The 12,412-nt window shown below is 34.4% G+C and overlaps 2 protein-coding genes across 5 annotated transcripts in view; both read right to left on the bottom strand.

The window, feature by feature from the left end:
* Positions 1–12,412, bottom strand: part of LOC132697401 (diuretic hormone 44) — a 97,699-nt gene that overhangs the window by 19,184 nt on the left and 66,103 nt on the right. The window contains exon 1 of one of the 4 annotated variants that reach the window (XM_060662886.1): positions 2,744–2,927. The exons of the other annotated variants lie outside the window; for them this stretch is intronic. The gene's annotated coding sequence lies outside the window, so the exon portion shown is untranslated. Of the gene's footprint in view, positions 1–2,743; positions 2,928–12,412 lie in introns of those variants that run through there. 4 annotated transcript variants of the gene reach the window in all.
* On the bottom strand, positions 10,198–10,788 carry LOC132697110 (uncharacterized). Its single transcript, XM_060662401.1, has 2 exons — positions 10,480–10,788; positions 10,198–10,422 (listed from the first exon to the last, which is right to left on the bottom strand). Exons 1-2 carry the CDS (start codon positions 10,786–10,788, stop codon positions 10,198–10,200), a joined length of 534 nt encoding a protein of 177 aa, XP_060518384.1.

The raw sequence follows: 12,412 nt of genomic DNA, 5'->3' as shown, positions 1-12,412 counted from the left end.
TATAATTGATGGATAAGTTGAAGAATTAATTTCAAAACGAATTCAAAACAAAATTTAAAAATACGGTGTTCCGTTAAAAAAAATGTTTTATTAGTAATCCTTTTTTGAGCCACCCTATATACTTTAAAATATTTTTAAATTGTACTTCCTAGAATCTTTATATTAACCGTTTTCTCAAAACTTGAAGTCGACTCGTCCTGTACAGTAATTGTGCTGCCGCATGGCGGTTCAGAGAACAGATCAGACGTAGATCTAAACAGAAAACAACAACAAACTGTAGTGCTTGTGTCAGAAGTTGATAATGCAAGGTAAAACATTGGGCCGGAGGGAATACACATTACAAATATTCCAAAAGACTTATGTCTTTTCCATCTTCCATACTTTTCTCTTTAGAATAGAACATGTGTATATGAGATTTAAGAAAATCTCTCAGAGTTTTGTTCGTTTAAACAACCAAAAGAAGAATATTGATGAAAATTACTCCGATTTAATAGCTTAGAACAAATGGTTTTATTGCTACAAAATTCGGATATCACAAAAATGCCTTTTATACAACGAAATTTATAATTTGTTTGTATAAAAAGGTGTAGATAACTTTAGTTAAACGCAATATTGTCGGGACCATTAATACGGTGGTGGTGATGATTTGCGCTACCCTATATCTCTTGCTCGTTCCGCTATCTACCATTGAGAGAGAATCGAAATTGAAACACTCGGCATATTGTACACATTCAATATTTTTTTCCAATTTGGTGTATTCATTTATTCCAATGTCGGAACAAACATGAGGATGAGATAGTGTATCGGGACAGAGCGGCAATAAATTTCTCGTATTTTGTATCTCTAATAGTGGTTCGTATACGTATACAGACGAAAATGACTTGACTCTAAGGTCTTTATATAGCCGATGGCAATGTTCTCTGTAGCTTGCAGTAGCTATTATTCCTATCATCCTCTGCTGCTTTCGAAAGTGTGTCTGTAGGGTTTTCTCATAATAAGTAGAGCGTAGTAACTTGCAATCAGCAGTGAACTCTAAATTGGAATATCAACGACGTGATGAGAAAGTGAGACAAATTGTCCTCATTGTTTAATTTACCTATATGTTCTGTTTAATATTATATAACACAATTAATAATAATCTAATTTTTAAAAAACCTGCGCATGCAGGTATTTGTGCTGCTTTGAAAAAATCTTGGTAGAACAAGTATAGTATGCTATATAGTATGACAAACTCATTTATTAAGGAGCTGGTGTTCTGCCTTCCGCTCGCGCATAAACAAACTTGTAACTAAAGTATGGTTAACAAAACTTGTTTCATATATTGTGGACATCACCTTTATATTATGGATTGGCTCTGCAATGGATTAGAGGCTGAGTTTATCTTAGATAATAAGTTGACTATATTGACTATACAATGGGTTAGCGTCCCAGCATGCTCCATAATCTATTTTGGTTATTTTGTCAGAAAATAAATAATAATAATAATAATTTTTCGAACAGGATTATTGTCTGTGTGGTGAATATGGGCAATATTAGTTGTTACTAGAAAGCTCACATAGCATTTCCGGATTAATAGTACTGGAAATGAAATTAAAACATCGTAATTTCAGTACGAATACGAATTTTAGCACTGATATAGTATATTATGCAGCAAGTGAGTTTTTAATAAACGAGTGAGTTAAAAAGTTTACCGAACGTGTTGCATACTATGCTTTTTCTACGACCGTTAGTTTTTGGTTACATTTTCGGAAAACAACACAAATATATTCACTGACATGACCGTCAGAATTGACAAATGTCAAAATTCAAAGCGTGGGAAATATCTCCGAAATCATCCGATTGCTCTCAAACTCGTGCGGTAAAACCTCGGAAATGTCCGAAGTGGCTTGGATTCGTGGGAAACGAAACTGACGTGGTAAAGTGACGCTTCCCGCACGCTAGATCGGTGGGTAATTAGGTATTTTATAGACGGGAGTAGAAAAAGAAACTAATGCAATTCTGATAATTTGGACCACGGAGCTGAATTTCATTGTTTCAAGTTTTCTTCAATGCAACCATTCGCAATAGACATTATATTTTCTTTCTTTTGACCACTGTAGCAATAATTTTTTTTCCCGCTTATTTGGCCACTCTGAACAATAACTAGTTGCATACTTATATGTCTTCATTTTAGATTTGGAACAGAATATTCATTTCACAATAGCAGTTATATAAAAATTTTCATTGAAATCGTAGTCTTACTTAAAAATTTTTATTCAATCTATCCTTTTTGGTTTTTGTTAACATCAGCAAAAATATCACTTTGGCATTTTATGATACCTAAGGTCACCACAGAATAACGAGTTTGTTGGATATGGAATTTTGAGCCGCGAAGGGGCCAACAAGCGCTTTTTATTTCGAAATAAATAATATTACAAATATACAAACAAAATTCATAAAAAATGGTAACTGAGTGGGTCAGATGAATAATTCGGAATTATGCTAATATTAAATATATCAAAAAATATTAGAAACATGTCAACAAAAAACAATTTAAGTTCTACTTACTTTTGAGGAATGAGGGTAATGAGGCTCTATTTATATCTAGTTATTTTTTTTAATTGCTAAATTTTAATTATTCAATGTAAGTTTAACCGATCATGAAACTGAAATCGAAACAAGCCCATTTAAAATTATCCAGTTATTGGAACACGTTTCCCGACAAGTTTTAAAATGCAGATATTATACAAAAAGCAAAACTCACCAATTAGTTTTGAAAATCCCTAACCTAGATATCCTCTTTGGCCATTCCAAGCACTTTCGCAACGGTTTGATAAAAACTTACTGTCAACTAAAATTTTTTCGCGCATCTTTTATAAAGCAGGTTTCCGTCAAGAACCAGTATTTATTTAGAAAGACGAATGCAATTGATCGCTTCGGTAGTACTAACAACACCCCGAACCGTATTTGATTTATTCTATGATATCCGCGTGTCAATCACTGACTAACAATGCAAAACATAAGCAGACGGACATATAGGTGTCCATAACGAAAACACAATAGCAGCACTTGTAAATTGAATTAGGCCGTCAGTTTCAATTACCGTTTTGTTTAATATTGACTCGATTTTGACAACAATATTTACCCCTGTTTTTTTTGGTTTCCATAATGCCAATTATTCTTAATTTACCGATGAAATTTTTTAAAATTATTCAGTCTTAACGAGTAACATTAAAGACTTTTGCGTCCTCTTTGAAAGTGACTTTACTTTTAACAGTGATTTGTCCAACGTACTTTCAAAGGCTTATAAAATGTTGGGCTTCATTGGGATATCGCCAGCAGACTTTCAAAACCTGAACTCCACAAAACTCCTGTAATATTCTCTGGTTCGACCCCACTTGTGAAATCCTGGTTGTCTATGTCATATTTGCGAAATCGAGCATCATTTCGACTTGACTAATGTGAAGCATGCGACAATAAAAAATTTATTTGGTTTGAAGACACTTAATGTTCGTAATGGTCTTTTAAAATGGATGTAAGTGACTTATATAAGTTTTTATGTAAAAATGGAATCCGTCTGTGACAATTATAATAAATAAATTAATAAATTTGAGTTCCATTTAATATAACAAAATTGTACAATGTGAAATGCACACAACTTCTTATCCTCATATTGTTTCATCATCCATCCCGTTAAACACGTTAAATAGTGAATTAAAATTTACTACAATAATGAATGTGAAATGTTTAAGTATTTCTTTGGGATATATCATTGCCATAGCTTTTGTAAGTGGCCCATATCCCCCTCGTATTGTATAGTAGGTGTATTCCATCAAAGTCTGGGTTATGGATTATTCGGGTGCCATTTTGAAATTGCGATTAAATTTGAAACCTGACGTTAACAAACAGACATTCATGAAAGCAACAAAAAAAGTTAGAGATTAATGTTCAATATGAGGATGCGAGAGCAAATTTCTTTCAACCATATAGTTACTAGATATACACAGACCCTGCCTATGCCCAAAAATACAGAAATTAATGGAGCAACTATGGATTTTTTTTAAAATAAGGTTCATTCAAAAAACTCATGCGCGAGATTTAAGATCTCGTTTTTAACGAATGACTTTTACTTAGAGTTAGTCATATTTGAGAGTAAACTGACCTTTTTGGATGAGATGGAAGACATTGTTAACAAGGGTATGGCTTTATTACTTACACATTTTACATTTACTTACTTACTCTGACTCACTTACACTGGCTCTACCCTACTTTATTGCTCCTTAGTTAGTTCTACACTTAAATATGCCTCAGTAGTGTGGTCTCCACATTACACATTTCACACTGATAGATCGGAGACTGTTCAAAAGGCCAGTATAAATATCTGCAATAACTGTCACTTTAATTATAATTTGGTATGTGAGCGCTTTAGATGGTCTGAAAATTCGGAAAACCTACTTCGATGTCTTGATGTTTTATAAGCTTTTGAACTACGGAACAGTCCATTGGTTTTAATATCTATCAAAGACAATAGAACTTCAGAATGTTTTGTGTTCCATTTTATCACGCTAACTATGGTTATTTTTGTCCTTTCATTCGAATCTTGAGATTATTTAACAACTGCTGTCTTGATCACTTGGCTAACGGCCTTCGACCATTTAAGACAGAAGAAGAAAATTAAAAGTGGTTGATTGTAAGTAACTTATGTGTCACTGTTTTTTTATACGGTTATTTAAAAAAAGCATTTTCTCTAAGTTAGTGTTTTGCCATGCTCTTTTTAATTTATTTTTTTTATATGGCATTAGTGTATTATTTATAAATGAATAACCTTGTTGCATTCATGGGCGCTGACAGATCATCAATAAGTTTGGATTCGTCATTTTTACGGCAGTATATTCTCAAAATATTCTTGGATCTCTTCAAATGTTCTACAAAAACGAACTAAGCGTGTGGAAATCGCTGTTTAGTTGGTGAACTATAGAGCATGCTCGGAAAATAATTACTTCCTCTACGAAAATATCAATGCCGCCTGCGGCGCATCAATTTTTACCGTGTATTATCAACCAATATTTTGATCAAAATATGGCGAGATTCCATTTTCATGGAAAAAAAAGTCAAGTCTGTAGAGATCGCTGTTTAAAAGAGTGGCGGTAGTGTGTGAAATTTGGTGCATGCGCGAAAGACCATTTCTTTAAATCTTTCGCAAAATTGCAGTAATCTCACAGATCTTTACACCAGTTTACCTACAAATAAAGATTGCTGTTTTATTATCGGGCTTCTGCCATCTTAAAGACAATCTGATGTAAGATCAGTAAAGAAACTATAATAGTGTGGAAAAACATATATATGTTAATGTAGTTTTTGTGTAATTGGGTCGTTTTTTATAGTGAAAAATACAAAATGGACCACAATTAAACTTATCGATAATTGTGCCCGGATTTTTTTAACCATTGAAGACTTTTTTAAAAATTTTGATTGTATATTACTTGCAGGATGAGACATTTTAATAATTATTTTTGTATTTTCAAAATAACGCGTATTGCTTCTCGTAAACATAAAAAAAATTGAAATAATTGAAGTACCTATTATTTAATTGAATTTATAATCTATCGTCAAACTAGTGACTAAAGTGGCTAACTTACATAGTATATATATTTTTTTTGTATCGATATGAATTGAATTTTTTCTCGAGGATAATATAACCCACTATACAGCAAGCATTAGCCAGCACGTGTTGGTTTTTGTCATGATTTGTCCCGGTAATGCGTTTTTTATGTCGGTCGGTGTGTTAGTGGCTATTTCGAAAATAAAACCACCTTTATTAACCCGAAACAGTACGTATAAAGGTCCCCCTTTTATTAGCCCAAAGAGGGGTTCATGAATGACCTCACCGACATATAAAATATAAAAGATATTCATAAAGTTTATGAAGAAATACTAACCAAATCTCTTGCATAATATTATATGGTAAGCATATTGCGCAATGAAAGTTTAAGAATATTTAGCAGTTATTACGGAAGTTCAAACTAAAAGCCTCTTAAAGTAAAACTGCCGTTACACCGTACTAAAAGTAATCCTTGGACGGTTATGTTCTTATTAAATGCACTTGATTTATACGGACATTTTCTCTTTATATGTTGGTCACAGCAGCACGACGCAATTTTAGAAAAGCTTAAAACGTCTTCTAGTTTTACCGGCCATCTATTAAATTTAATTTAATGGAGCATTTTGAAAAATAAGGAACTATCGTTAATCGTAAACCACTTGAACAACTAGAAGTGAAATCGAACTATTAAACAACTATCATGTCCACCACATAACGATCACTGGTCAATTGGTCATCTCATGTAATACTGGTTTAATAAGTAAATTTATAAAATTATTATAAAATTAAAATTACTCTTTGAATTGATTTTAATTGGAAATTGCTTTTCAAGGTTGCTTCGATGCACTACAAACTATTTGAAATAACGTATGCTTTGGTTTGCGGAATTCCCTCCGTTATTCCGATAATACGAAAATGTAGGTGACACGTGATTCGAAATTAACGCTGCTTGGCAATGATCACAAGACTGCTACATGACGTACGAATTAAAACAAAACATCAAGTCACTGAGAAAACAACTCTGGTCGTCTTGTTTATTTAATTTTATTAGATTTTGAAATCAGATTCAAATAGCAAAAGAAGTGTCATGTAATGATAATAAGTATCTTCCCTAGTTTAATTCAAATATAATATACAATACAAAAAAGAAAACTGGATGTAACAAAAGGTCAGAAGTACGGGTAGTCTCTCAGAATTGTAAAAATTTTAAATGCCACATGTCGAAGATAAAATCTGAAATTAGGGACTCCTATAAAAGCTATCTACTGAAAATTGAATGTGACAGTAAAAAAGAACCTAAACAAATTTTGGTCGTTTATTAAAAACAATAGAGAAACCTTAGGTGTACTCAGTTATATGAACTTTAATGACACTGAGTTACATACTTAATAGATTCAACTCTTTTGCACTATGTTTCCGATAGTCATTTTCTAACGGGAGTTCTCTTTTAATGGGATTAGTAATTTACACCACTCTGACGATATAAACATAAAGATGTTCTCCGAATATAAGGTGGAAAAAGCTTTTAAAGTAATTAAACCTAAATTTACAATAGGTCCAGATTTAATTCCAACATTCCTTATACAAGACTGTCGTTTTGTTCTGGCTAAACCGCATTTAATACTTTTTAATCTGTGTCTGAGAAACCAAGCCGGTCCTGGTATAGGGAAAATGTCGAAAATTATTCCCGCACACAAAAAAGATTGTATTGGGTTGTTCGGAAAGTCATTTCGTTTTTTTTGGGGAACATGAAAGACAGTTTTCGTATAATGAATAAATATTTTATTAAATTATATATTGGCCATTCTGGTCCAACACCTTTTGCCATCTTTCTGGCAGTAACATAATTCTCCTCTCATAAAAGTTTTGGTCCTTGCTGGCAAAAAACTGGTTCAGGTGGTTTTTGACATCTTCATTTGAGGTAAAGGTTTTGCCATCCAAAAAATTTTGCAGGGACCTGAACAAATAGTAGTCGGAAGGCGCCAGATCTGGAGAATATGGTGGATGTTGCGGTACGTCCCATTCAAGCTGTAAAAGTTTTTGGCGAGTGACCAAACTTGTGTGAGGTCTCGCATTATCCTGGTGGAACACTACACCCTTCCTGTTGATTAATTCGGGCCTCTTCTCTTTAAGTGAATCATTCAATTTGTCCAGTTGATGACAATAGACTTCTGAATTAATCGTTGTATTGTCCCGCAAAAGCTAAAAAAAAAACGATTCCTTTGACATCCCACCAAACGGAGAGCATCACCTTTTTTTGGTGAATGTTGGTTTTGACACGCTTTGAGCCGGTTCATCTTTTCTGCTCCATGACCTTTTGCGTTTAACATTGTTGTATACAACCCATTTTTCGTAACCAGTAATAATCCGCTTCAAAAATGGATCATTTTCTTGACGTTTGAGGAGCAATTCACACACGTCAACGCGACGACACAAATTTCGCTCCGTAAGGACATGGGGCACCCACACATCGAACTTCGAGGTTAAGCCCATGCCTTTCAAATGGCCATAAACAGTCGAATTCGACAAATTTAATCTCTCACCGATCTCTCGTGTGGTTATTCGCCGATTTGCATCAACTAATGCCTTTATCGCATCTTTGTCAGCTTCGACCGGCCTTCCAGGCCGTGGTGCATCTTCGACATCAAAATTGCCGGATCGAAATTTTGCAAACCAGTTCTGGCACTGGCGTACTGTTAACACGCCTTCTCCATACGCATCCGTCAATTTTTTTCTCGCTTGGATAGCATTTTTACCTTTTCTGAAGTAAAAAAGTAAAATATGACGAAAATGCTACTTATTGCTCTCCATATTTAAAAGGGCACCAACCAAAAACTACTGCGTAGAATTAATAGAACTTTTTCACACACAAGCCTTGCAATATCAGCTCTCAAGACATATAATGGTTATGCGGCTTAAGTGTGAAGTTGGTTTCGAAAAAACGTAATTAAGTCCTCTGACGGGAAAAAAACGAAATGACTTTCCGAACAACCTTATAGATCGTAAATTACAAACTATACCCGCAGTTTCTGTAAAGTTTTAGAATCCCTCCTACAGGACAAAATATTTCATATTGCTAAGAACCAAATAGTCCCCCACCAACATGTTTTTTTTTAACTATGTATATTTCTGGGGTTATTGATGAAGGTTCTCAAATAGACTTCATATATCTTGATTTTCCAATAGCGTTTGATCGCCTAGATCTCAAAATTTTAATCCACCAGCTCTGTGCCTTTGGATTTTCCGAAAGGCTTGATAATTTGTTTTCTTCATACTTGTCTAACCGCACTCAGTACGTCTATCTCTATGTTCCCACTTCCGATGTGAATACACTTCCTCAGGCGTTCCTCAAGGCTCAATATTCGGGCCATTATTATTCAACATTGTCGTTAATGCCTTTGTCAGTTGATGTCAGTTTTTTGATAAATGCGGACGACGTATTTTTTTTTTAAATCCGATGTTCAGTATTGTCTTGTTCGCCAGCGTAGTTTGGCCCAAGTCGCAAGAATTGGGCCCTAAATAATAACTTGCAACTTAATATAGCCAAGTGTAATGTAGTCTCTTTTACCACCATGCAGCTGTAAATTTTTTTTGATAAAACTCTCTGCCGTTCTAACACTTTTTGTGACTTGGGAGTAATATTCGACTCGAAATTATCCTTTGTTTCTTATGTTAATAACCAGAGACTTAAAAATGCAGAAGTGATAAAAATAGTATATAACTCATACATCAGGTCTAAGTTGAAGTATGCATCAGTAGTATGCTCTCCTGGGTACAATTGTCAAAAAATTCAGCATAAGTTTTTGAAGTATGTATGGTATAAATTGGACGTAGTATATCCCCTACAAGGCTTTGCGCATACGAAATCAATAAATAGATTTGGTTATGTGTCTCCTAGTGCTCTTGTTTGGTTGCTTTGGCCTGTTACATAGACTAAATTTTCTGGTTCCCCGTACTAACTCGCCCGCTGAAGGGATTGAGTATTTCAGTTGGGCGGTTGTCGGTCCCAAGTCCAGATAAAGGAAGAAGGTTGAAACAATGGGCTAGCAACTCATTTTTCGTAAAAAAATCCCCTGGCTAAAGTTTCCATCAACAGCCTCGGAAGGAAGATGGTAAACATAGACGACGACTGCTACGAAAAAGGACCATGAGACTGGACACATAGAATAGTGTATAGAGTTAGGGGAGTACATTCGTTTTTATAGTGGAGTGGACAAAAGATCAAGAGCAAAAAGAGGAGTTTCCATTGGTATCTATAAGAGTCTCATAAAAAACATTAAAGGCTGGGAGGAAGTAAATGAACAGATTATAACATTACACTTAAATAAAAACGGAGAACAAATACGTGTTATAGGAGCCTACGTGCTAAATGGCGATAGTGATGTCAATACAAAAGAGGCTTTTTATGAAAAATTAAAAGCCGCAAAACACGAGATTAAAGACAAATGACGTAAGGGCTTATCGTAGTGCAGAATGTGGTTGAGACCACTATATGGTTATAGCGAAAGACGCAGTACTGTACATAAACTGCCACCTTAATTAAGATGAAGATAAAAATAAATGCAAACCTAAAGTGACCAAATATAATAATATCAGCTTAAGGAAGCAGTATTCGTCTAACATGCCAGTTGTCTTGTTTCAATTCGTTCAGTTGTTCTGTGCCTTCGATGTGTACGGCGTCTAATCTCGTCATTTGGTATGTGTTCTAACCTAGATATGCGACATAATCTTCTGAGAAAATCCATTTCTACAGCATCTATTTTCCTCCTCATTGGTTCTTTTTGCTGCCAAGATTCTGATTCGTATGTCATTATTGGTTCCACAATTGCTCCGTATATTGTCTATTTTGTTTTTATAGATATTTGAATGGACCAAAGTAAAAGATTGAAAACTCGTACACTCCTCTGTCCCTGTTGAATTTTGCGTTGTATCTCTTGTACAGATGAGCCTTTGTTAGACCGAATACTACCAAGGTATTTATACTCTTCGAATTGATTAACCAATCTTAACCACAAGTCGAGATCTTTGCCTTCTTTACCTATTCTTAAATATTCTGTTTTGGCCATGTCCATTTTCATTCCCGCTAGATTATATTCCTCTTGTAGTTTCCTTAACATATAATCTATATCCTCTTCACCATTAGCAATTAGTACCTGATCATCAACAAAGAATAATGTTGACAAGCAGTGGTCGCCAACCTTAAGCATTTTTGTCTCAATTTTTGTAGTATTTATTCTACAAGAATTTTAAAAAGGTAGGAGAAAGGTAACATCCCTGTTACCCGAAATGGTTCTGACAAGGTGTTTTGGATCTTAAATACACTGTGAACATCTTGTTGCTCTAATATATCCTTTATTTATATCCGTTCTCGCCAAAATATTAAATAAAAGTTTTAGGGATACTCTCCAACAAATTATAGAAAAACGTGTTGCTCGTAACCTCAATACTCATGTTGTCTTCATTGATCTTGAGAAAGACTACGGCACGGTACCCTTAAAACTTTTATTTAATATTTTGACGAGAACGGATATAAATAAAGGATATATTAGAGCAACTGTGTATTTAAGACCCAAAACACTTTGTCAGAACCATTTCGGGTAACAAAGGGACTTACACAGGGATGTTACCTTTTTCCTACCTTCTTTAAAATTTTTGTAGAAGAAATACTACAAAAATGGAGACAAAAATGCTTAAGGTTGGCGACCACTACATGTCAACATTATTCTTTGTTGATGATCAGGTACTAATTGCAAATGATGAAGAGGATATAGATTATATGTTAAGGAAACTACAACAGGAATATAATCTAGCGGGAATGAAAATGGACATGGCCAAAACAGAATATTTGAGAATAGGTAAAGAAGATAAAGATCTCCACTTGTGGTTAAGATAGGTTAATCAATGCGAAGAGTATAAATACCTTGGTAGTATTCGGTCTAACAAACGCTCATCTGTACAAGACATACAACGCAAAATTCAACAGGGACAGAGGAGTGTACGAGTTTTCAATCTTTTACTTTGGTCCATTCAAATATCCATAAAAACAAAATAGACAATATACGGTGCAACTGTAGAACCAATAATGACATACGGATCAGAATCTTGACAGCAAAAAGAACCAACGAGGAGGAAAATAGATGCTGTAGAAATGGATTTTCTTAGAAGATCATCTAGGTCAGAACACATACCAAATGACGAGATTAGACGCCGTACAAACAGACGGCACAGAACAACTGAACGAATTGAAACAAGACAACTGGTATGGTATGGGCATGTTAGACGAATGGATAAAAATAGATGGATAAGAAAAGCTTTTGAATATGCTCCACCAAATAAAAGAAAACGAGGGAGACCAGCTACCACATAACAGAATGGACAAATCTAAAGGACCCGGCAATAAATGAAAAGGCCCGGAGAGACAGAAACATATGGCGATCGGAATGCGGTATGCTGCAGAAAATGTAGGACTCCCGTCTATATATATGCATAGTAATACATTCTTTCTGACTACACCAAGAAGCAAATTTTCACCTATTTTTCAATGTGCTCCAAGTACCCATGATTTGGACTTTTTTTCGCGATCTATTACGAACCGTTATTGTCCCATTAACTATAATTATTAATTTCAGCCTTGTCCCATTCTCGGTTTTTTTTATTAGTGTCAATGTTTATGTTAGGCTAGATTTTAGGTTAAGTTTCGTCATATCATCATTACTTGTAAGGCTTCTGTAACTATTTGTCTACTACTGTTAGGTAGACATCTTTAAATAAATAAATAAAAATAAAAGAAAAAAAAATAATGCCGCCACGGACTTAACTGATTCATCGAAT

Source organism: Cylas formicarius, unplaced genomic scaffold (genome assembly GCF_029955315.1).
Source record: "Cylas formicarius isolate icCylForm1 unplaced genomic scaffold, icCylForm1.1 PGA_scaffold_1__22_contigs__length_36826433, whole genome shotgun sequence".
In the NCBI taxonomy this organism is placed as follows: domain Eukaryota; kingdom Metazoa; phylum Arthropoda; class Insecta; order Coleoptera; family Brentidae; genus Cylas; species Cylas formicarius.
The sequence above is the reverse complement of the archived record's forward strand: the minus strand, read 5'-3'. Positions and strand labels throughout refer to the sequence as shown.